This window comes from Bombina bombina, chromosome 4 (assembly GCF_027579735.1).
Source record: "Bombina bombina isolate aBomBom1 chromosome 4, aBomBom1.pri, whole genome shotgun sequence".
In the NCBI taxonomy this organism is placed as follows: Eukaryota; Metazoa; Chordata; class Amphibia; order Anura; family Bombinatoridae; genus Bombina; species Bombina bombina.
The window spans coordinates 50,080,055-50,107,931 of NC_069502.1; the positions used below are offsets into that span (position 1 = coordinate 50,080,055).

At 37.1% G+C, this 27,877-nt stretch overlaps 1 protein-coding gene across 1 annotated transcript in view; it reads right to left on the reverse strand.

The window, feature by feature from the left end:
• Positions 1–27,877, reverse strand: part of LOC128656841 (vomeronasal type-2 receptor 26-like) — a 130,076-nt gene that overhangs the window by 61,234 nt on the left and 40,965 nt on the right. Inside the window, exon 3 of the mRNA XM_053711007.1 lies at positions 22,639–23,460. Coding sequence (XP_053566982.1) covers positions 22,639–23,460 — 822 coding nt within the window. The remainder of the gene's footprint in view (positions 1–22,638; positions 23,461–27,877) is intronic.

The following is a 27,877-nucleotide window of genomic DNA, read 5'->3' on the forward strand; positions in this document are numbered from 1 at the left end:
CTTGGTCTCGTGTTTGGGGGGAATTAACTGGGTTTGTGTGTTGCTGATCCCGTAGTCAGGGAATCTTTCATCTGGTATTAACCTTCGATACCAGGGTTATACCATAACAATTGGTGGCAAGCGACGGGATGGTCCTCATCGCCCAGAAGAGCAACTACACATCCGGACCTAATAGGAATACCGTATGAAAGGCTGAAACGAGCCACCCTTAAAGACCTGCTAGAACAACAGGGCTGACAGGCCAGTAACCTCAGGAAGAGGGAGATTATTACAATACTGACCGAGATGGACGGAGTACCAGGGCCCGAAGGAACCAATGAGCCCAGCATATCAGACAGAACCCCCGAAGAAGCAAGCTTTGACCGTGCGGTTAAAATAAGACTGGCACATTATGGCCCCAACCCGTCTGCCGAAATTATCGACCGGGTCATAGCAGCCGTGGAGGACAATCTACTTCGCCAAAGCAGCGCTGCAGCAGCCCAAGTCACAGCAACCCCAGTGGAAAAGAGAAAAGTACATTTTGGAGCTTTTAAAAACTTCCTGGAAACAGAAGGAGAGATTGATGGGTACCTTGCGGATTTTGAGAGGCAATGTGCCCTACACAAGGTACCCGCAGAGGACTGGGTCATGATATTATCCGGAAAATTATCCGGCCGGGCCAGCGAGACTTTTTGGGCCATTCCAGATGAGGAAGTCAGGGATTATAATGCTGTAAAAGAGGCTCTGCTCTCCAGGTATGCAATTATACCGGAGGCATACAGGAGACGGTTCAGAGACACTGTTAAACTAGCTGGAGATTCCTATGTCGAGTGGGCATGTAAGGTGCACCGCACAGCAGCTCACTGGATGGCGGGGTGCAAGCCATATCTGGGGAAGAGGTGCTGCAGCTATTTCTGTTGGAACATTGCTTTGACAAGTTATCCGCAGGAGTTAGAGAGAGGGTTTGGAACCGTAAACCCTCCACCCTGTATGAAGCTGCTCGCCTGGCAGATGAGTATATGGATGTCCACAAACTGGACACTGCTACCACTAAGATCCCTGCCAGAGTGGAGTACCAACCCACAGTCACCCCAGCAGCTACCAGTTACCAACCCCCGGCGCACCGCTCTACCACACCGCCTCCAGCCATGAACTATCCTCAGACAGTCCGGTTCAATTCACAGGACTACGGGACTACTCACAGCCTTTAGGGCACAAAAGACCAGAGTGTCCCCTAAACACAGTGAACCAAGCACAGTCCTGGAGGAGACCTGCCGGCGGAAACCCACGTAACCCTCAGCCTGCTGCCCACTGCGTAGAGGTGGAAGAATGCTGGGGCATCCTACATGAAGCAGACCCCGTGCAAGCTGCCCACTGGGATAGCCGGCAACAGCACCGGCAACTGGTTAAAGTGAATGGGAAGGAGGTCAGTGGTCTACTGGATACTGGTGCTACCATGACCTTGCTCCAAAAGAACTTGGTGTCTGAGAACCAGAACACCAGAGACACTGTGGCTCTGAGGGTAGCAGGGGGTGCTGTGTTCCGCCTACCTGTTGCTTGGGTACATTTGGATTGGGGAGTGGGCTCTAGACATGTGAATGTGGGGGTCATGAAGGACATACCAGCTGATGTTCTCCTTGGAAATGACTTGGCCCCCCTTGTTTCTGCCTACGCTCCCATGGGTCCCTCCGATGTTAACCCTGTGACTACCCGTGCCCAGATCCGTGCCGCTGAGACCAACCCACCTGCTGCTAAGCCCCAGGATACTGAGCTCAGTAAATCTCTATCCACTATTGATACGTGGAAGTCCCATTACAACGTGCTGATGAAGGAGAACAGTCAAGTAGAGGATGAAATGGTCATGTTAAACAATCACGTAACAGTGCTAGCGGGAGAAAAGAGGAGCGCAGAGGAAAAAGTGCGTTTAGAATGGGAATCTCTGCTAGACAAGCTGCACCGACAGACTGCAGAAAACACCCGCTTCAGAGTGGAACATGAAACAGTAAAGACAAACTTAGCGACACTGGAGGAGAAGCTGACACTGGCTTATAGTGAGGTGCAGCAACTCAAGGGCAACTTACATCAGTATGAAAGGCTTGTGGATACCTATAAAGAGCAGGTACAAAAAACTTGTAAAGAAGCCGATGAGATTTGTCTCCAACTGGAAAGAATCGTCTCTGAAAACAAAAACTTGAAGGACTGTTTAGCCCTGGTCTGGGCACTGAAGAAGTTGAACCCTTATTTATATGGACAGGAATTCTCTCTCATAACGGGAATGCAGATGGATTGTCCCGGCAAACTGACATTCCTACCACCTCCTAGTCCGGTCATCCCCAAGTTGACCCACCAAAGGGTCAACCCGGGTCTGCCGGAGTGTCCCACCAGGAGGGAGCCGTGTGACAGACCCCTCTGTCAGTACTGGAGGGGTTAACTCTCCCCTTGTTCAGTTTTGAGTAACTGTATTGTCTGACACAGAGACAGGTTTCTTGGCATCAGCTATTGTTTACTGTTATTAGGTTTAGGTGATAAGTGTTGACATTGTTTAATCACCTCCAGAGTTCAGACTGCCAGATGCCAGGGAGGAATCCATTGTTTTCTTGTGTTTGATTGTTTCTTTGGTTAAGTAATGTAATCCTATTGCATCCTGTAAAAGGGTGTCTTCCCTCTATCTAATGTACTATACTCTTCCAACCCCCCATCTGGTCTCCTAGGGAGTGTCAACCAGGTGGGAGGCCTGCATAAATACTGGGCATATAGCCCTCAATAAAACACATTCTGTTTTACCCTCAAGATGGAGCTTGGTCTCGTGTTTGGGGGGAATTAACTGGGTTTGTGTGTTTCTGATCCCGTAGTCAGGGCATCTTTCATCTGGTATTAACCCTCGATACCAGGGTTATACCATAACAGTGACCATTAAGAAACAACTATATATAGAGGATCTTTATTATATGTGGGAAGTTATTCACTATAATCCCATTCAGCTATCACTAATAATTGGGCAATACTAAAATATAAGGGATATTTGTTATAGAGTTGAAAAGGGCTATTTATTACAACATGTGAAGATATTATATAGTTCCAAACTGTTCTTCAATAAGTTGTGGGAGCCTTAGGACACTCATAGAACAGTAATTAATTGCCCCCACCTAGAGGATATGTGACATATCTATGAGGCGTTTCAGAATACCGCTTAAAATCTCACTGGTACACTATAAAGTATATAAAAAATGAGTACATTTATATAAACTCCCTAAGAGTGGCAAATAGATATCCACCAAAACTCTGTAAAACCAGACTGCAGCCATAGAATGAACTTATAACGTGGCATGAACATTTTAGCGAGTAAATATAAACAGTAAACTATGCCTATAAACTTAATTATAAGTCCCACATCTGTCTAGGGAGTCTCCCAAAAAGGCCAGATACGATACCACAAAAACCGATCAAGGTAGTCTCTGCTGTCAGATATATATTATCCTACCCCACATCAAAATGCCAGAGTATTTGTCTCAGAGGGGTTTCAACAACAAAAAAACTTGGTGGGATACCCCTATCGGTTACTTTAGCTTCACTGGAACAAAACACCAGCAGTAGGATCAAAGGATCTTGGCTCAACTGTTTATGTGAGCGTCCAGCGCTCTCTTCCGTGCAGAGCATCCAAACAAGTGAGTGAGGTATTGTGATCGGGTAGCTAGGGCCCTTCGCCCCCAACCACAACACATCAGGCAGGATAGTTGAATAATCATAAAGATCGCTCTGTGTGGGTATTGATTTGTTGGATAGATCAGCAAATTGAACTATGGCCCATATCTCCAGATCGGCCGCACTCCACGAGGTCGGGCTGTCCCACAGCATCTCATTACATTCAGGCTCCCATTGCTCTGAGAATAATAGCGCATCTGTAGGTAATTGCCAGCAATCCAGGGGTTGAATCTCATTGAGTTTAGTAATCTTTCCCAAGCGCTCAAACTGCTGAATCAGGTCCACTTTGAGATCTGTGAAGAGAGTATGTAGTACTTGCTGGATATCTTCCATGTTGAAAACCATGTAAATTAGCCCTAATAGTTCATGGATATAGAACAAGGGCTTGAAACAATATTAGTATCTGCGTACTTTGTGACCCAGAGGCCTGGGGGGGAAATGTGCGCGGCAGCCTCAGTCACGCTATTCTCTATCTCAGAATGAGTGATGGCCTTCTTAGCAGAAGTCATACCCAGATAGCAAGGATAACTTGCCACAAACTTGTAGCTAACTTTTGCTGTAAGTCGGTATAACTTGCTGCAAGTTTTCACTGGCAAGTGTGTTTACCTTCATCATAATTGCAGCAAAAGTTCTAGTTGACACTTTTTCAACTTGCAGCAAGTTTACCTGGCAAGTCTCTAGCAAGAGCATTTCTGGTAAGTCAACTGCAAGAGCTCTGCAAGTTTGTTGCCAATTTTTGGCAAGTCAACTGCAAGAGCTCTGCAAGTCTATTGTCAATTTCTGGCAAGTCAACTGCAAGAACCAGGGCCGGCGTTTGCTATAAGGCAGCAAAGGCAGTCGCCTTAGGGCGCACCAGCTGGTGGGGCGCTAAGAGCGGTGCCGACTGTGAGGATTTCATTTTATTATTTATTCATTTTTATTTTTTATGTTGTATAGAACTTAGTTTTTGCCCATCGCTGCGCCCCTGGCTCTGGCTGGCTACCCCTGCAACGCTACTTAGTCTAGTCTAATAAAGTCTTCCTGTCCCGCTGGGCTGGTCCGGCTTTTGCTATTATAATAAACTGAGCGCTGATGGGAATGTGGATGTGGGCGTGCCACGCGTGCGTGTGGTGTTACTGTCAGCGTCAGCCAGAGCATGGAGGAGGCGGAGCTCAATTTGCGCAGCAGCTGTCTACTACCTAGGTCACTCTGAGAGCGAGGGAGAAAATTGTGCGCCTGACTCCACGTGACATGGCTCACTCACACACAGAAGTACACACTGTACCCTCTAGCTGAGCCACGGGTGAGTATGACTGATGCTGGCCAGCCAGCCTGCAGATGAGATGAGTGAAGTCAGAGAGAGACCAACCGACTGAGTGAGGTAGGAATGGTGGGGGACAGCCCGGACGGGAACGGGTCTCTGTGGTGAGGGGGCCAGAGCGGGCATACAGTGACTTTCCTGAATTTCATAGAGACAGAATTGTTGTGCACAGACTCCTCTGCTGCTAAGGTCACTGGCTGCTACTGAGAGTCTCTGTTTCATTTTTATTGTAATTATATTATGCTGCAGTGTAATTTTACTGTGACATCTCCCACACTGTTGCTATAGGAGGTGTATGGTTTCTCTAAGCTCATGTTTCTGAGCACTTTGCTACATGCTTTACAGTATTTTGCAGTTAATAGCCAACAGGTGGAGAAGCCAATTTTTTGTATTGTATTATGGATTTCTTACTGTTTTTCAGAAATATGGGGAATCAGTCTGCTTAAATTCTTAAAGCTTAAATAACCGACTGTAAGGCATTGTTACTGGCTGGCAGCAAAGTGCTTGGAGGAGATGGTCAGCCTTTTTTTAAAATCTTTCCCAAGTGCAGCATAATATTGCACACTTGAAATAGTGCATTCCATTCAGGCCAAGAAGTACTAACACAGCCTGAACTGGACAATGATGCCTTTTCAGGAACTTGCAAATTACTAGTGTGACATTCCCTCTGCCATCAGTCAGGACAGGGACAGTAGAAACTAGGAAAAGGATGATCAAATTTAATAACATGTTATCATTTACTTATTTGTAAAATTAAACAAATTGATGAGAGAGAATCTAACAAAATAATCTATGATGAAATGGAGCTGGTGTTCAGAACTTAATGCCTTTACCTGTGTATTATGTTGTATTATTATAACTGCTGAGCTCTTAGTATCTCTATACAGCAATAGGTGACTGGTTGTGATTGGATTTAACCCCATTGTTGCAACATGGTCCTAGTCCCCTTCTCTAAATGTGTTTATGAATATGTGCATTTGTGTGTATAAAGGTGTGTAAATGTGTGTGTGTGTGTGTGTGTGAATGTTCACCCACAACAGTAATCCATAACTTTCCTTCTTTTGTTGGGACATTAACTTTCTCAATGTAAAATTTCTCTATATGTGTGTGTATATATGTATATAAATATACAAATATATATATATATATATATATATATATATATAATTGTTATGCAGCACACCCACTGTCTGATTTGATATGCAGCACTAGCATTGTCTGATTTGCTATGCAGCACAACCACTATCTAATTTGTTATGCAGCACAACCATTGTTTGAAAATTAGAAAGTTGCTTAAAATGTCATGCTCTAAAAAAATTGGGGTTCATATCCCTTTAACTAGAATGGTATGTAATTAGGGGAGGGGGGCGGCAAAATGTATCCTCGCCTATGTGGCCAAAAATCCTAGCACCGGCCCTGGCAAGAGCTCTGCAAGTTTGTTGTCAATTTCTGGCAAGTTAACAGCAAGAGCTCTGGAAGATAATTGCAAATTTCTGACAAGTCAACAGCAATAGCCCTTCAAATCTATTTCTCACAATTTAACAGCAAGAGCCCTTCAAGTCTACTGCAAAAGCTCTGCAAGTCTGTTACAAATCTCTAGCAAGTCAACTGCAAATCTTTAGCATATCTCTGGCACATATATCACAATTAAGAGCAGTGTCTGCCACAAGAGCACTACAAATTTACTATTATTTACGTCAATCATATTTACAAATTAATAATAAAATGTTTTTTTCCTGCAAAAGTTTATCTATGTAAGTTGTTTGTATGAATTTAATTGATCTTAAAGTTGTATCCATGCATTATCTGAGGTAATATATATTCATATATAAAATTAATATTATGACCGGTAATATAGTAAAGGGACACTAAACCCACATTTTTTCTTTCATGATTCAGACAAAGCATGTAATTTTAAGCAATTTTCTAGCTTACTCCTATTATCAATTTTTTCCGTTTTCTTCCTATTTTTATTCGAAAAAGCAGGAAAGTAAGTTCAAGAGACCATTTTTGGTTCAGCACAAGGGTATCGCTTGCCGATTGGTGGCTAAATGTAGCTACCAATATGTAAGCGCTACCCAGGTGCTAAAACAAAATTGGGCTAGCTCCTAATCTTACATTTCTGCTTTTTCAAATAAAGATAGCAAGAGAACGAAGAAAAAATGATAATAGGAGTACATTAGAAAATAGCATGCTATATCTGAATCATAAAAGCAAAACAATGGGTTTAGTATCCCTTTAGTATCCCTTTAAGTTGAATACTTGATGCATTCTTATATTAGAGTTATATTATAACACTAATATCATTATCTCAGGTACAGTATGGCCCCTTTTTACAGCACACCCCTTTAAGGCATTTCACTTATAAATCAGTCTTCAGTTCTGCCCATCGTTATTATGTTTCATGTTTTTACCTCCCTTTCAGTCTTTTTTGACCGTCATTTTAATTGATTATTTTCTTTATGAATATTTGTTTCACAGATATCTCAATATCTGTGCATATTTTAAAAATAATTATTGTATATAACTAACTGCAAATGTTACATAAAGAAAACTAGGAAAATCATATTTATTTTTTATATTTTACTGATTTTAATAAAATTAGCCTTTGCCTGTCTGGTAAATATGATCTGTTAACCTCAATACTGTATGAAGATAAAAATATTCACCAAAAAATCAACTGTTAGGTCCTCCTGTTTACGTTCGAGGGTGTCTGTTCGATATATCACCAATACTCGCAATGTCCCTTTTGAGTTCTGCATGACTTTTATCAAATTTTTTAGAGAGTGATTCATGGTGGTTAGCCAAGAGAGATTTGATAGAGTCCATAGTAAGAGGTTCATTATGGTGTGAAGGATCGATTCTAGTCTTCATCGTTGGAAGATTTTGAGAATGGGGAGTAACAGTGTCCTCGAGTCCTTCTTCTTCAGATGAAGTGTGGGTAGACATTGTTTGGTTGCAAAAATCTTCAACCACAGTGCGCTTTGGCACGGAGGACCCTTTTTGTTTTCTTTTAAATGCTTGAGACATTTCTGCATAAGGGTATATAGTAAGACTGAGAATTATGCACAGAAGTGATCAATGCTGAGTGACTGTGTTCTTCCCCTGTGAGAGTGTTACATCCCGGGGTCAGCAGGGCCTAGACATTAGATTTTACTCCATGTTGGCCCAGAGTAGGAGTATGCAGAGAATCAGATAGGTTAGGCTAGCCAGGAGTGGTCACAGTCAAGATCTTAATTCCAACACCCACACCTCAGAAATCTGGGGGATACGACCTGAGATACACTACCACAAGAAGGGGAAAAGGTAGGTGGAAGTCACCAGCCAGGAAGATTAGGCCAGAAGGGGTGAGGGTGGGTGTATCCACAGGGCCTACCGGACAGTAGAAGTTAAAGGTTTAGAATGAGTAATTATCCTGAAAAATACTCCTAGTCTCTATATTGGAGCCTTCTTAGAGAGTCTAAGTTAGAATAGGATGGGTCAGTTAATTCAGGACCTACAGGGCCCTTTGGGCCTAGAAGGGGTATAAGGGTTACCCCAGCTGATATTAGTGGTCTTTATTGGAGTTATTGCAGATGTGATTCCTCTATTGAGGAACTTTCCTCACAGTATGGGATGCCAGGAGTTAATTCTCTCTTATCGGAGGAGAACGCGTGTACCAGCCCAAGTAGCGGTAACTACCTAGCAGTAGTCTGCAGCGGATATAAAAGATAGGGTCAGAGCAGGGCTGGTGAGCATGCAATCTGTGATCCTGTTTCCTAGTCTGGAGTTCACCTGAGCAGTCAAAGATTAATCCCCTGAGGTACACATGTGGAGGAGAGATGCCTCAATTAAAGTCTCTCACACCCTCAGATGAAGTTGTCCCCACGGTGGAGGTTCCAGCAATAACACACTTTCAATATTTTCCAGCAGTACACCCCTTCTAATGATCACAAGAGTGATAAATTTAAAACCACCTCAGTAGTGTCCTGTAGTAAAGTTCAAAACAAGTAGTTGAGGTAGGTATTCAGGGTATATTAGGGGAGTTGGGTCAGGTTATATTCCCTGTGTGTGTGTGCAGTATCTGTTGCACACTTACTTCTGAGGAAAGATGGCGTCGTTCCCTCTCACAGGTTTCAGGCCTATGTCTGGAGCTGCAAACCTTAGATCCTGATGTGCAGTTATTTATCAGGGATAGTAGTTCTGCCTGCTTTAATCGTATTCTTTCCTGAAGATTTCAGGCTCTTTAATGAGCCAGAGACTTCCAAGGTAGTCCGAAGCCTGGGATTTTCCTGAAAATCCTCTGGAACTCCTTTCTGGGTAGATCAAATTTTTTCTCAAACTCAGCCAATGGTCCCTTGTAGTGAGTAAATACTGCTCCAAAGTTTTTTTCTGGGAATCAGCGCCTAAATCGTGCTTTTTAGGGCCAATAAATGACAGGTTTTAACTAGCGCTCTGTTAAATTGTGACTGTCTAGGCTGCTAGCTAGCTCCGCCCCCAATTTACTATTATTAACTAAATTATTCCTATTTAAAACTAAATACTTACCTATAAAATGAACCCTAAGATAGCTACAATATAATTAATAATTACATTATAGCTATTTTAGGATTTATTTTTATTTTACATGCAAATTTGTATTTATTTTAACTAGGTACAATAGTTATTAAATAGTTATTAACTATTTAATAACTACCTAGTTAAAATAAGTACAAATTTACCTGTAAAATAAATCCTAACCTAAATTACAATTTAACCTAACACTACACTATAATTAAATTAATTACATAAACTAACTACAATTAAATTAAATAAACTAAAGTACAAAAATCAACAAACACTAAATTACAGAAAATAAAAAATTAATTACAATTTTTTAAGCAAATTACACCTACTCTAATCCCCCTAATAAAATAAAAAAGCCCCCCAAAATAATAAAATTCCCTACCCTATACTAAATTACAAATAGCCCTTAAAAGGGCCTTTTGCATGGCATTGCCCCAAAGTAATCAGCTCTTTTACCTGTAAAATAAAAGACAATACACCCAACCCTATTCTAAAACCCACCCAATCCCCCCTTAATAAAACCTAACACTATCCCCTTGAAGATCACCCTACCTTGAGCCATCTTCACCCAGCCGGGCAGAAGTGGACATCCAGAGGGGCAGAAGTCTTCATCCGATCCAGCCAGAAGAGGTCCTCCAAGCGGCAGAAGTCTTCATCCAGGCGGCATCTTCTATCTTCTTCCATCTGGAGCGGAGCGGGTCCATCTTGAAGACATCCGACGCGGAGCAACCTCTTCCTTCTTGATCCGACGACTGAATGAAGGTTCCTTTAAGTGACGTCATCCAAGATGGCGTCCCTTCAATTCCGATTGGCTGATAGAATCAGCCAATAGGAATTAAGGTAGGACAAATCCTTTTGGCTGATGCAATCAGCCAATAGGATTGAGCTTGCATTCTATTGGCTGTTCCAATCAGCCAATAAAATGCGAGCTCAATCCTTTTGGCTGATTGGATCAGTCAATAGGATTGAACTTCAATCCTATTGGCTAATTGCATCAGCCAATAGGATTTTTCCTACCTTTATTCCGATTGGCTGATAGGATTCTATCAGCCAATCGGAATTGAAGGGACGCCATCTTGGATGACGTCACTTAAAGGAACCTTCATTCAGTCGTCGGATCAAGAAGGAACAGGATGCTCCACGTCGGATGTCTTCAAGATGGACCCGCTCCGCTCCTGATGGAAGAAGATAGAAGATGCCACCTGGATGAAGACTTCTGCCACTTGGAGGACCTCTTCTGGCCGGATCAGATGAAGACTTCTGCCCTGATTGGGTGGGTTTTAGAATAGGGTTGGGTGTGTGGGTGGTGGGTTGTATAATGTTGGGGGGGTATTGTCTTTTATTTTACAAGTAAAAGAGCTGATTACTTTGGGGCAATGCCCCACAAAAGGCCCTTTTAATTGTAATTAATTTTTTATTTTCTGTATTTTAGTGTTTGTTGTTTTTTGTACTTTAGTTTATTTAATTTAATTGTAGTTAGTTTATGTAATTAATTTAATTATAGTGTAGTGTTAGGTTTAATTGTAATTTAGGTTAGGATTTATTTTACAGGTAAATTTGTACTTATTTTAACTAGGTAGTTATTAAATAGTTAATAACTATTTAATAACTGTTGTACCTAGTTAAAATAAATACAAATTTGCCTGTAAAATAAAAATAAATCCTAAAATAGCTATAATGTAATTAATAATTATATTGTAGCTATCTTAGGGTTTATTTTATAGGTAAGTATTTAGTTTTAAATAGGAATAATTTAGTTAATAATAGTAAATTGATTTAGATTTATTTAAATAATATTTAAGTTAGGGGGGTGTTAGGGTTAGGGTTAGACTTAGGTTTAGGGGTTAATAACTATTATAGTGGCAGCGACGTTGGTGGCGGCAGATTAGGGGTTAATACATTTAATAGGCTATGTGGGCTTTGGCGGTTTAGGGGTTAATAATTTAGTTATTACTTGCGTTGTGGGCTATGGCGGTTTAGGGGTTAATAGAGTTTATTAGTTATTGCGGTGGGGGATTGCGGTTGACAGGTAAATAGACATTGCGCATGCGTTAGGTGTTAGTTTATTTTTGCAGGCATTTTCGGGAGTTACGGTGCTCCCATACTCAGCGCAAGGCCTGCTACGGCTGCCTTTTATGGCGAGGTAAAAATGGAGTAAGATTTCTCCATTTTCGCCACGTAAGGCCTTGCGCTGGATATTGGATACCGATTTACGACGCGGTCCCATGTTAGCCTATGGGAGTAAAAATTGCGAGCAACGGGTGAAATATACGTGCCGCATTTATATGCGGCGCTGTATATAGGATACCAAAATCACGTAAAAACTGACGCTGCATATGTAATGGAGGCCATGATTGTTGATGCGATCATGTGATTTCAAAGCCAGGATCACCCTTTGTCAAAGGGGGAAGCTGCAGGACACATTATAGGGTAGTATGTTCCATGCAGTCTTAACGGCATTAAAACCCAGTGCAGTTAGGATGACATGGAACGTCTTAAAGGCATAAAGGGGTTAAACAAAAAAACATAAGGTGCTCATGTGCATGTGCTTAAAGGGACACTGAACCCAAATTTTTTATTTTGCGGTTCAGATAGAGCATGCAATTTTAAGCAACTTTCTAATTTACTCCTATTATCAATTTTTCTTCGTTCTCTTGCTATCTTTATTTGAAAAAAGAATTGTGGGTTCAGGACCATGGATAGCACTTGTTTATTGGTGCTGTCCAATTAACAAGGACAACCCAGGTTGTTCACTAAAAATGTCCGGCATCTAAACTTACATTCTTGCGTTTTTAAAATAAAGATACCAAGAGAATGAAGAAAATATAATAGGAGTAAACTAGAAAGTTGCTTAAAATTGCATGCTCTATCTGAATCCCGAAAGAAAAAATTTGGGTTCAGTGTCCCTTTAAGACGGCTTGCAGGTCTCTCATGAATAACTAAAGACGTGCATGATGGCATATAAAACCCTCCAGCTGATGTTCATATCTGAGGGCTATATAGGCCTCAGTGCTTAGGATTTAGGGCTCCATTTATAATTGTCTGGGCGGTGCCTACGTTTGTCATTGCACAAGCAAATGCTTCTGAGAGCAGGGGCTGTCAGTCAACCAGTTTGATCAATCTGGTATGATCTGTTTTAAGATGGCAGTTTTTTCACTATCAATTGTACGTTCACTTGTGTGTCCCTGCAACAACTCAGAGGCTGCCTCTGCAGCTAGATAAATTAAGCACATTATGGGTTAGATTACGAGTGGAATGGTATTTTGTGCTCCCGTTCTAACTCCACTAGAAGTAAGCTTTTTTGCGCATGTCGAGTAGAGCACATACTACAAGTTGAAAGAAAAACGTTTTTGAACAAGCATTAACTCGACACGTTCAAAAAGACATTTAGTATATTGCAACCCCATTAACGTAAACTCAATAGAAGTCAATGGAGCAAGAAAAGTGGAAAGAAACACCCTACTTGCGCGCAAACACAATCAGATTTCCTCAAGTGCGCTAACCCAACATGTAAAAATGTATTATTTCATATTCCAAATCCAATATTCTTCACATAGCAAAATATGTTCTATTTATTCATAAATACATATTTCTACATATATCTAATGATTATAGGAACTATTTACAGTAAGTACATATTTCTACATATATCTAATGATTATAGGAACTATTTACAGTAAATACATATTTCTACATATATCTAATGATTATAGGAACTATTTACAGTAAATACATATTTCTACATATATCTAATGATTATAGGAACTATTTACAGTAAATACATATTTCTACATATATCTAATGATTATAGGAACTATTTACAGTAAGTACATATTTCTACATATATCTAATGATTATAGGAAATTTTTACAGTAAATACATATTTCTACATATATCTAATGATTATAGGAACTATTTACAGTAAATACATATTTCTACATATATCTAATGATTATAGGAACTATTTACAGTAAGTACATATTTCTACATATATCTAATGATTATAGGAACTATTTACAGTAAGTACATATTTCTACATATATCTAATGATTATAGGAACTATTTACAGTAAGTACATATTTCTACATATATCTAATGATTATAGGAAATATTTACAGTAAATACATATTTCTACATATATCTAATGATTATAGGAACTATTTACAGTAAGTACATATTTCTACATATATCTAATGATTATAGGAACTATTTACAGTAAATACATATTTCTACATATATCTAATGATTATAGGAACTATTTACAGTAAATACATATTTCTACATATATCTAATGATTATAGGAACTATTTACAGTAAATACATATTTCTACATATATCTAATGATTACAGGAACTATTTACAGTAAATACATATTTCTACATATATCTAATGAGTATAGGAACTATTTACAGTAAATACATATTTCTACATATATCTAATGATTATAGGAACTATTTACAGTAAGTACATATTTCTACATATATCTAATGATTATAGGAACTATTTACAGTAAGTACATATTTCTACATATATCTAATGATTATAGGAACTATTTACAGTAAATACATATTTCTACATATATCTAATGATTATAGGAACTATTTACAGTAAATACATATTTCTACATATATCTAATGATTATAGGAACTATTTACAGTAAGTACATATTTCTACATATATCTAATGATTATAGGAACTATTTACAGTAAATACATATTTCTACATATATCTAATGATTATAGGAACTATTTACAGTAAGTACATATTTCTACATATATCTAATGATTATAGGAACTATTTACAGTAAATACATATTTCTACATATATCTAATGATTATAGGAACTATTTACAGTAAATACATATTTCTACATATATCTAATGATTATAGGAACTATTTACAGTAAATACATATTTCTACATATATCTAATGATTATAGGAACTATTTACAGTAAATACATATTTCTACATATATCTAATGATTATAGGAACTATTTACAGTAAATACATATTTCTACATATATCTAATGATTATAGGAACTATTTACAGTAAGTACATATTTCTACATATATCTAATGATTATAGGAACTATTTACAGTAAATACATATTTCTACATATATCTAATGATTATAGGAACTATTTACAGTAAATACATATTTCTACATATATCTAATGATTATAGGAACTATTTACAGTAAATACATATTTCTACATATATCTAATGATTATAGGAACTATTTACAGTAAGTACATATTTCTACATATATCTAATGATTATAGGAACTATTTACAGTAAGAACATATTTCTACATATATCCAATGATTATAGGAACTATTTACAGTAAATACATATTTCTACATATATCTAATGATTATAGGAACTATTTACAGAAAGTACATATTTCTACATATATCTAATGATTATAGGAACTATTTACAGTAAATACATATTTCTACATATATCTAATGATTATAGGAACTATTTACAGTAAATACATATTTCTACATATATCTAATGATTATAGGAACTATTTACAGAAAGTACATATTTCTACATATATCTAATGATTATAGGAACTATTTACAGTAAGTACATATTTCTACATATATCTAATGATTATAGGAACTATTTACAGTAAGTACATATTTCTACATATATCCAATGATTATAGGAACTATTTACAGTAAATACATATTTCTACATATATCTAATGATTATAGGAACTATTTACAGTAAATACATATTTCTACATATATCTAATGATTATAGGAAATATTTACAGTAAATACATATTTCTACATATATCTAATGATTATAGGAACTATTTACAGTAAATGCATATTTCTACATATATCTAATGATTATAGGAACTATTTACAGTAAATACATATTTCTACATATATCTAATGATTATAGGAACTATTTACAGTAAGTACATATTTCTACATATATCTAATGATTATAGGAACTATTTACAGTAAATGCATATTTCTACATATATCTAATGATTATAGGAACTATTTACAGTAAATACATATTTCTACATATATCTAATGATTATAGGAAATATTTACAGTAAATACATATTTCTACATATATCTAATGATTATAGGAACTATTTACAGTAAATACATATTTCTACATATATCTAATGATTATAGGAACTATTTACAGTAAATACATATTTCTACATATATCTAATGATTATAGGAACTATTTACAGAAAGTACATATTTCTACATATATCTAATGATTATAGGAACTATTTACAGTAAGTACATATTTCTACATATATCTAATGATTATAGGAACTATTTACAGTAAGTACATATTTATACATATATCTAATGATTATAGGAACTATTTACAGTAAATACATATTTCTACATATATCTAATGATTATAGGAACTATTTACAGTAAATACATATTTCTACATATATCTAATGATTATAGGAAATATTTACAGTAAATACATATTTCTACATATATCTAATGATTATAGGAACTATTTACAGTAAATACATATTTCTACATATATCTAATGATTATAGGCACTATTTACAGTGAGTACATATTTCTACATATATCTAATGATTATAGGAACTATTTACAGTAAATACATATTTCTACATATATCTAATGATTATAGGAACTATTTACAGTAAATACATATTTCTACATATATCTAATGATTATAGGAACTATTTACAGTAAATACATATTTCTACATATATCTAATGATTATAGGAACTATTTACAGAAAGTACATATTTCTACATATATCTAATGATTATAGGAACTATTTACAGTAAGTACATATTTCTACATATATCTAATGATTATAGGAACTATTTACAGTAAGTACATATTTATACATATATCTAATGATTATAGGAACTATTTACAGTAAATACATATTTCTACATATATCTAATGATTATAGGAACTATTTACAGTAAATACATATTTCTACATATATCTAATGATTATAGGAAATATTTACAGTAAATACATATTTCTACATATATCTAATGATTATAGGAACTATTTATAGTAAATACATATTTCTACATATATCTAATGATTATAGGCACTATTTACAGTGAGTACATATTTCTACATATATCTAATGATTATAGGAACTATTTACAGTAAATACATATTTCTACATATATCTAATGATTATAGGAACTATTTACAGTAAATACATATTTCTACATATATCTAATGATTATAGGAACTATTTACAGTAAATACATATTTCTACATATATCTAATGATTATAGGAACTATTTACAGAAAGTACATATTTCTACATATATCTAATGATTATAGGAACTATTTACAGTAAGTACATATTTCTACATATATCTAATGATTATAGGAACTATTTACAGTAAGTACATATTTATACATATATCTAATGATTATAGGAACTATTTACAGTAAATACATATTTCTACATATATCTAATGATTATAGGAACTATTTACAGTAAATACATATTTCTACATATATCTAATGATTATAGGAAATATTTACAGTAAATACATATTTCTACATATATCTAATGATTATAGGAACTATTTATAGTAAATACATATTTCTACATATATCTAATGATTATAGGCACTATTTACAGTGAGTACATATTTCTACATATATCTAATGATTATAGGAACTATTTACAGTAAATACATATTTCTACATATATCTAATGATTATAGGAACTATTTACAGTAAGTACATATTTCTACATATATCTAATGATTATAGGAACTATTTACAGTAAATACATATTTCTACATATATCTAATGATTATAGGAACTATTTACAGTAAATACACACCATACCACTTCATTAAAGGGACAGTCTACAATAGATTTTTTTTATTGTTTTAATAGATAATTGCTTTATTCCCCATTCCCCAGTTTTGCATAACCAGCACAGTTATATTAAATTAAAACCACCATCCACTTAGTATATTCTCATATTACATATTTTAAAAGTATTATACGCGTTTGCTGCCTTCTCGGATATAAATAGTGGGGATCCCCCAAGCGCCTACCAAACCGGAGGCAAAAAAGCGATAAGTAAAGTGTATTCGGTAGAAAAAATGCTAGATATATATTACATAATCTAAAAAACATATACAATACAACTCATGGATCCATGAAGAATAATAAAACAGGAATGGTAAATAAAAGCTAATAAAAACAAATGAAAGCTAATAAAAACACATACATTGTTTTTAACCTCTGTATGTGTTTTTATTAGCTTTCATTTGTTTTTATTAGCTTTTATTTACCATTCCTGTTTTATTATTCTATTGGTCGTTACTAGGTATCACCCCCCCCCCAAGCTCTAAGGGTATAGAGTAGGCGCTAGTCCATATCCCCATCACGCCTTCTCACATATACACAGCTGCTGCTGTCTCCCCTCATTATCCTATCCTTTTCACACTGTAGAAGCCCTTTACTGGCACTGGTATATGTGGTATTCTAACACCGCCAATCTCCATTGCTGGAAAGCTCACTCTTAGATGACATCAGCATGTTACGCCACGCACCCAAAAGCACAAACACACACACATATATATATATATAGTGAAGAGAATATGTGCATATGCTTAGTAGCAGCAATGCATTACTGGGAACTAGCTGGTGACTGCTGGCTACACACGTCTCTTGTGTTGTGATTGTCTCACCAGATGTACTCAGCTAGCTCCCAGTAATACATTGCTGATCTGGGGCTGACTTTAACTATGTTTTTAACACCTTTGTAGAGGTTAAACACACAGTTGTATAAACGTAACAGTACAATAATAACATATTAGAGCATTTTCTTTTTGCACCTTTATGTCCCTTTAATGTTCATGTAGGTTTCTATTAAATGACCTCTATGTTCTATCCCTTTCTCTGTACATAAAACATTATTTAACAGTAAAGTAGAAATCCATCAATTGCAGCTGTAAAACATAAACCATCTTAAAGGGATATGAAACCCAATGTTGTGTCAGGATTTAGCTAGAGAATACAATTTTAAACAATTTTCCAATTTACTTATATTATCTAATTTGCTTTATTCTCTTGATATCCTTTGCTGACAAAGAAGCAATGCACTGAGTGAACCAATATTTTGAAGCAGATATGTACAGCCACCAATTAGCAGCTCCTGTATCTAGGTCTCCCTTTAAACAAAGGATATCAAGAGAACAAAACAAATTAGATAGAAGTGAAGTGGAGAGTTGTTTAAAATCACATCGGGATCATGAAAGAAAAACAAAATGGGGTTTATATCCCTTTAAAGATCAGTCCATAAAAAAGGTGTGACAACATGTATTTAAAGGCTAGATGAGACATGGAGGCCCATTTATCAAGATCAGTAGGGAGCTTGTGGCCCCGTGTTTCTGGCGAGTCTGAAGACCGCTGCTCCATAACCCTGTCCACCTGCTCTGAGCAGGCGGATCAGAATCGCCAAAATTCAACCCGATTGAGTACGATCGGGTTGATTGACAGCTCCCTGCTGGTTGCCTATTGGCCGCGAGTATGCAGAGGCGGCATTGCACCAGCAGCTTTTGTGAGCTGCTGGTTCAATGCTGAATACGAAGAGGGTATTGTTTTCCATATTCAGCGAGGTCTTACGGACCTGATCTGCACTGTCAGATCAGGTACGCCAGACCTTTCATACATAGGCCTCATGGGATGTGTTGATAAATGCTATAAAGATGTAAAATGCATGTTTACCAAGCATATTTCATTCTATTAATAACTAGCCAAAGCTACCAATCAAAAACTAAGGAGTTAATTACCTTGTAACCTGATGGAAAGGGATTAATGGGAAAACCATTCATGCAGTTGTACATTATAGAGCAGCCACTTGACACTGGCAGCCAAATAGATAACAGTTTTGGTGAAGAGGTAGCTATGCATAGACGTTTGCACACCCATCCAACCAAATAAGCAGCAGGGGAAAGGATCATTGTCCAGAACTCAGCACTGCAAGGCAGCAAACCACAAGTAGGAGAAAGGAAACACATCAAAGTCGGGGGCTGGGGCTTCTCTCCAAGTCAGCAGCAGATTTATATGACAGGCTGATTGACTGATGGGCTTCTGAAAGAGGCTCTAGCAGGGGAGAGTGGAGCCAAGAAAGCCAGGGACGTAAATTAGTGAGATCCATACAGGAACTTGTGGTTGGATCAGGTCTGACACATTTTTTTGCAATATCCCTCTTAACTGCAGCTAATAAAGAATAAGCACAGTGTGAACCATTCCTCTTCTCCTGCTTTTTACTAATTTCCCGCACTGAGCTAAATGTGAGAGTCACATGAGGCAGTGATCTCCAATACACAGCGTATTAGAGTCTATGGGGCCTACTTATCAAGCCATCAACTGTGCTGCATTCGACGGCATCAATACGCTCGCCTGACATCGCCTAACATAGCGGCCTCGGACCTGAATATGCTCTCCATATTTATATAAAAACTGTCAAAAAGCCACGCACCAAGTACGGGGCGATGAGCAGCGGACTGTTGTTAACTAACAGTCATCGATCTCGCTGCTATTTGGCTTTTTCACAGCTTTATTTATACCCTGTAACTAAACTAAAATGTTTAACCCCTATCCCACCGCAAATAAATAAAGTTATTAACCCCTATTCTGCCGCTCTCTGACACAGCCGCAACTAAATAAATGTAATAACCCCTAAACCGCTGCTCCCGGAGCCCACCGCAACTATATAAAGTTATTAACCCCTATCCCGCTGCTCCCGGAGCCCACCTCAACTAAATAAAGTTATTAACCCCTATCCCTCAGCTCCCGGATCACACTGCAACTAAATAAAGTTATTAACCCCTAAACCCCTGGCCTCCCACATCACTACCACTTACTAAACCTATTAATCCCTAAACCGCCAGGCCCCCCACATCGCCATAAACTAAATTAGCCTATTAACCCCTAAACCTAACAACCCGCTAACTTTATATTAAATATTATCTCATCCCTATCTTATAATAAATTAAAACTTACCTTTAGATTTAAATTAAACTATATTAAACTACTAATTAACCTACCCTAACTATTATACTAAAATTACATTAAACTATATTAAACTAATAATTAACCTACCCTAACTATTATACTAAAATTACTTTAATCTATATTAAACTATTAATTAATCTACCCTAACTATTATACTAAAATTACATTAAACTATATTAAACTATTAATTAATCTACCCTAACTGTTATACTAAAATTACATTAAACTACAAATTAAATAAAATATATTATATAGTTAAAAACCTAACCCTACTCAAATAATTTAAATCTACTATTAAAAATTACAAAGTTACAAAAAACTAACAACTAAGTTACACAAAATAACAAACACTAAGTTACACAAAATAACAAACACTAAGTTACACAAAATAAAAAATAAATTATCTAATATTTAAACTAATTACACCTAATCTAAGAGCCCTATGAAAATAAAAAGCCCCCCCCCCCCCCCCAAATAAAAAAAAACCCTAGTCTACAATAAACTACCAATGGCCCTTAAAAGGGCCTTTTTCGGGGCATTGCCCCAAAGAAATCAGCTCTTTTACCTGTAAATAAAAATACAAATATGCCCCCAACAGTAAAACCCACCACCCCCACAACCAACCCTCCAAATAAATACCTAATCTAAAAAATCTAAGCTTCCCATTGCCCTGAAAAGGGCATTTGGATGGGCATTGCCTTTAAAAGGGCATTTAGCTCTTTTTCCTTGCCCAAACCCTAATCTAAAATTAAAACCCACCCAAAATACCCTTAAAAAAACCTAACACTAACCCCTGAAGATCCACTTACAGTTTTTGAAGACCGGACATCCATCCTCAACGAAGCGGCAGAAGTCCTCATCGAAGCTGGCAGAAGTCTTCATCCAAGCGGGCTGACGTCTTCATCCAACCAGGCAGAAGTCTTCATCCAGATGGCATCTTCTATTTCCATCCATCCGGCGCAGAGCGGCTCCATCTTCAAGACATCCGGCGCGGAGCATCCTCTTCTTTGGACGTCTTCTTTACAATGAGGTTTTCCTTTATATTACGTCATCCAAGATGGCATCCCTTAGATTCCGATTGGCTGATAGAATTCTATCAGCCAATCGGAATTAAGGTTGAAAAAAATCATATTGGCTGTTGCAATCAGCCAATAGGATTGAGCTTTCATCCTATTGACTGATCCAATCAGCCAATAGAATGCAAGCTCAATCCTATTGACTGATTGGGGGGGCTTTTTTATTTTCATAGAGCTCTTAGATTAGGTGTAATTAGTTAAAATATTTGATAATTTTATTTTTTATTTTGTGTAGAGAGTCCAGAAAAATGCAAAAATCTGCTCTGGCCACACATACAGAACTGGCAGGGGTAGCAGGTGCGTGCAGGCAACAATACTCGGACAGTACCGGGCTCCTACAAACAGTGTGTCCCAAGCGCTGCATCCTTTAAGTGTATTCTATGGCCAATCCCATATAGATGGGCAAGCAATTTTTACCTGCAGTTAGTGTTGCAGCGCCATTTTGTCTCTTCCTCGCCCTCAGCTGAGCTGCTCAGTTAGTCACACAAACTCTGTGTAGACCTCTGCCCACATACTCCTTTTAGCCAATGGGAGGTTAGAAGACCGTCTGTGCCTAGACATCCCCATTGATAACTGATAGGGGATGTCAGAAATTATTTAAAGGCACAGAAGAAGCATTTGCAAAGCTCTCTCAAACAGGGCAGATACAAAAAACGCCCTGTCTGAGAAAACTTTGCAAATGCAAGATTTGTTTTTCTTCTTTTAATAGCAACCTAAAATTTAACAAAAAACAAACACAAAAAAAGCAATAGCAACATATTCCAAACTGTTTCACCACACTGGCATATTATTATTTCTTTCCTTTAGCAAAGCCAATGGGGTGTTCCCCGGAATGTCCCTATGGAGAAGCCTCCACTGCTGCACAGACTTGAAAATATACATTGCAGTTAATTCACAGCTGTGCAACATTTGTTCAATGGTCCAATCATAAAATTGCAGAATCTGATAACTTTAAAATGCTTTATATTGGTTAACCTTGAGATTTACTGTACCTGCCACTGTCTGAATTCTGTCTTCTGATGACCGATATCCTTAATGTCAGAGAGCATTGTGTGCAATGCATGAGCTAGTGCATAGACAGCTGTATAAATGCTGTATGTTCTCCTGAAGTTCTGGACATCATAATCACGGAGAGGAATATCCCTCAGTGTTTCATTCCCTGTACATGGTGGTAACCTAATTTCTGATTCCCTGTAGCCAGTAACATAAGTGTCATTATGGGAACCAACTTGGCCACAATAAAATTCTATAGACCATGCACATTCAAATCTGTTATCATTAGGATACTTCTGCGGATTTGCACTATACATAAAATCTCTCAACCCTGGGATATTTCCTTTTCTGAGAGAAAGTACCAGAGACCCATTAAACATCAGCATTGTGTATAATTCAGGGGAAGATGTTAATGTACATGTGATGATCCAAGCTACTGCTGGTATTTCCTCTTTACTCAAAAATTGTGCAAATATGATCATGTAATCACTGTGTGTGTAGAGTATAACAACGTTGGCTGTAGATCTTGATATCTCATAAAAAATATCTAGTATGTCAGTCTCTATTGTATCTGAAAATTTAATTAATAGCTTCAAATAAGCAACACAGTAACCGCTTTTGAGGAGAAGTTCCTTCAGTTCTTGGCTTCCTTTTAGGCTGCTGTCATCGTCTGAAGCTACAATCCCCACCCAAGTCCAGCCAAAGTGATGTAGGATCTTTAGAATTGCACCATATTGTTTACGTTCATTAGGAACTGTTCTAAAGAAAAATGGAAATTGGTGCTTATCATCAAAGACTGAATCCATAGCTCCATAACTGACCTGTGGACACCAGGGGAATATAGTAAAAGGTGAATATAGTAAAAAGTTCCATTGCAATTTATTAAGGAATTGCTTAGTTACTTAAAGGGCCATGAAACTCAACATTTTTCTTTCATGAATAACTTACAAATGTACTTGTATTATCGAATTTGCTTGACCTTGGTATCCTTTGTTGAAGGAGCATCTATGCACTACTGGGAGATAGCTGAACACATTGGGTGAGCCAAGGAAAAGAGGCATATATGTGTAGCCACCAACTAGTAGCTGGTTCCCAATAGTGCTTTACTGCTCTTGAGCTTACCTGGTATGCAAAGTTGTTGATGAAATTTCATAGAAAAATGCCCAAAAGACCAGGAACATTTTAGATTTTTTTGCTATCACTTCATTTAAACAGAAATAGAGCCTTGTTTTTTTTTTCCTTTTTTAAATTTTCCTATCAAAACTATTTATATATATTTTATTAGTAGACAACCAAAGGTATTGAACTAGGCCCCTTTTAGTATATTTCATGCCACTGTTTTGCCGTCAAATGTGATCATATAAAAAAAACAAAAAATGTGGGGTCGTGTGCAAGCAGCGTCCATGAATGGACGCACTTTTTGGAGCTCCTAAAGAAACCCTGATAATCCGCCAATTGTTGGAAAATATTTACAGCATCTGCATATATTTTGTTGCATCACTTTGTGAGATCTGATCGACAGCTTTATTTGCTGTTTTAATGACTTAGGAGACATACGGGCAGTTCCGGCCTATAGCCGTGGCTACCATAGTGGCTCAACTCCCTCCCCCCAGTAACACGGTTATTTCACCACTTCTGACCCTATTAAGGAAAGAAAATCCATAGTAACAGCACAATCAACAATACAATCTTTCAGACCTGCCATACAGCATGACCATGAATGGAGAGGAGCTATTATCACACCTAGATGTGCATTACCTGAGATTAGAAACTATTTTCTCTTCCTTACTTGAAAGAGCACCTACCAGTCAAATGCTAGAAAAGTGGATCTCTCAAACTCCAGCTAATACAGAGAATGCTGCAATCAACGCAAAACAGGGTAATGTAAAACACAAAGACACAATTCTTAAAGAAAATCTGAAAGCTAGACACATTTGTCTACCACAGAGAGAAGCGACTGAAACACGCGAACTCCTATCTGCACGTGAAATGCTCAGTAACTTATCCAGCCCTTCAACTACACGAACGCAGCTTTAGTTTCAAGTTTAAAAACAAAGGGACCAGGTTTCCTAATATACAGCCATCCCATGTACAGTAGCATTGTAGTTGAGTCAAGCCTGGGGCCAAACAAGAGGAAAAACCACTGAACTAAATAGAGAGGGATAGACCTCACTAAAGACTGCACATATAGCACTCTGAGCCTGGACTCATAGTGGAGAAATTGGGAATGTTAAAATATAACCTTTATTTATACATTAAAATTGAACACTCAATTAAAAACAACCTGAGAGTTGTGGGCCTATTCCTTAATCCTCAGTAAGCCTTTGATATATCTAAAGTACTTAGAAGGAAATTGTGTAGGCGGGAAGTTATATGTGAGACCACTATTCAATACATTTCAAGGTAATAAAGGGTTAATATTCTTGTATCAGATACACACATATATAAGTATCTTAGTAGGCTGATACCCTATCCTTAGATATTGGAGTTGGGTTAAATGCTAGTAGCACTCAGTGAACTCAGAAATAAAAATAGAAATTGTTTGAATATTTCACTTTATTAATATATGCAACTTCGCTTGTGTTATACTTGAGTATAGGATGATGTAATTTCCAGAATATTCAGATTACACATAACAATTTATGAATCTGTTTATGCTGATTGTATCGTTGAAATTCGAATGAATAATATAAATCTGCTTAGGTCAAGTAGTTTCCACTATACATTTATTTGTTATCAGAATATTTTTCAAAACCTCACTCTATAATATAGTCCAGGTGATCTATTTGGCACATAAATGTTATCAGAGTATTATGATGGTAACTTGTTTCTATTTGATAGCTTATCTATATCTAGGATAACACAGATCCTGTAACTAGAATGAATATAGTAGCATTATTGTTTGATGTCATAAATGTAGCAGTAAGGTTGTTACAATATTGTCTAAGCACCACACTCCAATGAGGAATGCCTGTTGGATGAGGTTATTTAAAAAATGTTCCTTCTATTAGATCCAATGCTTGTAATATGAGTGTGCATATATAAATAGAAAGGTGTAATAGATTTCTTACGCTTAACAACTCAGCCGGTATATATTGCTATATATTTATATAGCTATAAAGATAACTAGATCTTTCTATTCTCCACATTGTTACTTATATACAGTATTAATGTCCTATTATTTCCTCATATAGAGGGTGACAATAATAATTGTAGTTTTGAAATTGGACAAATAAGTAGCTAACTTTCCTTGTCAGTATATATCCGCTCTATTATACAGCTGTAGCGGATATTGCAATCTTTCTTACACACTTACTGCAGTACTATAAATATACTGTATCTCACTCTTTATAGTGGCTTGGTATCTCATGTAATTCAGTGTTACACTAAAATTACTACATCGTGATCTATGTGAAATACTCCTATACAGGATGCTATTTTTCTAGAGATAATTGTAAAAAGCAGACAAGTAGATTCGCTATAGTAAGTCACATGAGGTTTAGTCTTGGCATACATGTCTAGGTAGTATTAGTATAATAAATTTTTTGCCAAGCATATGTACCGGTATGTTTTCGGTCAATATTTAAAACTACAGTAATGTTATGATATCATTGCACCATTAACTATAGTTATTTGGTTTTGGTTAATTCACTTTTGTAATCATAGCCAGAGTGTGAGGCCTGTGTATTTGTTGCCTTGTAAAGAAGGAAGAAGATCCCAACTGCAGACTTATAAATGATTGAAATGTATCACCTTATATAACAGGCTATTAATTAGCATAGACTGTTTGGAATAAGGTGAAAAGATTACTTTGAAGTAAGTGGTAAATGGGAAAATATAATGTCCCCAAATCACAGCAGCGAGGTTATTTACATAGTACAAGGTTCAAGGTGTTTTCACTTATAACAAGTAGATAGAAGTTTCACAGCAACAGAGACTTACAGGATGCTGAGGTAGGAGGAGATCCGATAACAGAACAAGGAAGTCACTGCAGTAATATAAGTTGGTAAGTAATCCCCTTAATAATTTTGGGAGCGGAGAGACACAGCAGATGATACTGACAGCTGAGCGCTGTGACCGCAAATGAGCGGAGCTGAGTTCTGGCTAGAAGGTGGAGCGGACCAGTTGATTGACAGCGGGAGACGCTGTATGAAAATAATATAACAGCGGTGTGACAGGCAGTAAGTCCTTATCGTAGGCAGAGGAAATCTTTGTTAAACAGACCTGAGAGGTACTCCTTTGAGAAGGGAGTCTCTGGGGACAGTAGGCTGTTAGCAGGAGAAAAGCTTTTGTAATCCTCTGCAGAGATGCAGTGAGAAAACCGATCCGTAGGTAACAGTTCCAGGATAAAATGGAGTAAGTTTGCAGAAGTAGATCAGAGTCTTTTTCTATTATCCGATGAAATGCAGAGGATTTAGAACTTATCATACAATTATTCAGAATTAAGTTGTTTTTGGAGCTTGGACATTCACATAGTAGCATAGGTTAGCAGGGTTGCTGATAGCTGCTACAAGTGCAATAACTAAGCACCTGTGTGCAGTCATGTGATGACTTAAATGCAGGTAAGGAGAGAACAGGTGATGAGGAGAGCTGGAAAAAGTGAACTGGAATCCTTACACAGAGAGGTTGGATTTTGTAATGTAGCAACAAACGCTAGAGAATTAACCGCTAAAATGGTTCCTCTGGTTGTAAGTACAACTTAGCATAGATTGTTCCCCCTAGTACGGTATCCTAAAGATACCTCCTTGCGGGTAGCCTATTGCAAGTAACTCTTTACTAAATCACTTTCTATTGTGGTCAAAGTTATAACTAAATAAGAGAGCTAAATGTGACTGTTAGTCATTCATTAAAGCTAAATGTTTTAAGTCAAACCCGCCTAAACAGGCCAACAACTCTTGGTAAATTTAAAAAATGAATAGAGCTCCCATACGCCACTGTATTTGTGTTGTGGTAAAGAGGAAAAACCAAGTCGCAAATATCACCTCCTTCCCGCATCAAGAAAGATGGACTGATAGGAATGCATAGCACTTGGGCTCAGCAAGATCCTCTAACATCTCCAACCACTAAGGCTTCAGCAACTGAAATTGCAATTGACAACTTTGAAGGGCAGCTTGGACACTACTTACTGCATGCAGATGTGCAAGGAGGGATCACTGTTGCAGCCGTGCTTCCATGAGAAAATACAAGTAACACAAGAAACTAAAATATAAGCTGCTGCTGCTGCTATTATCAGTGCAG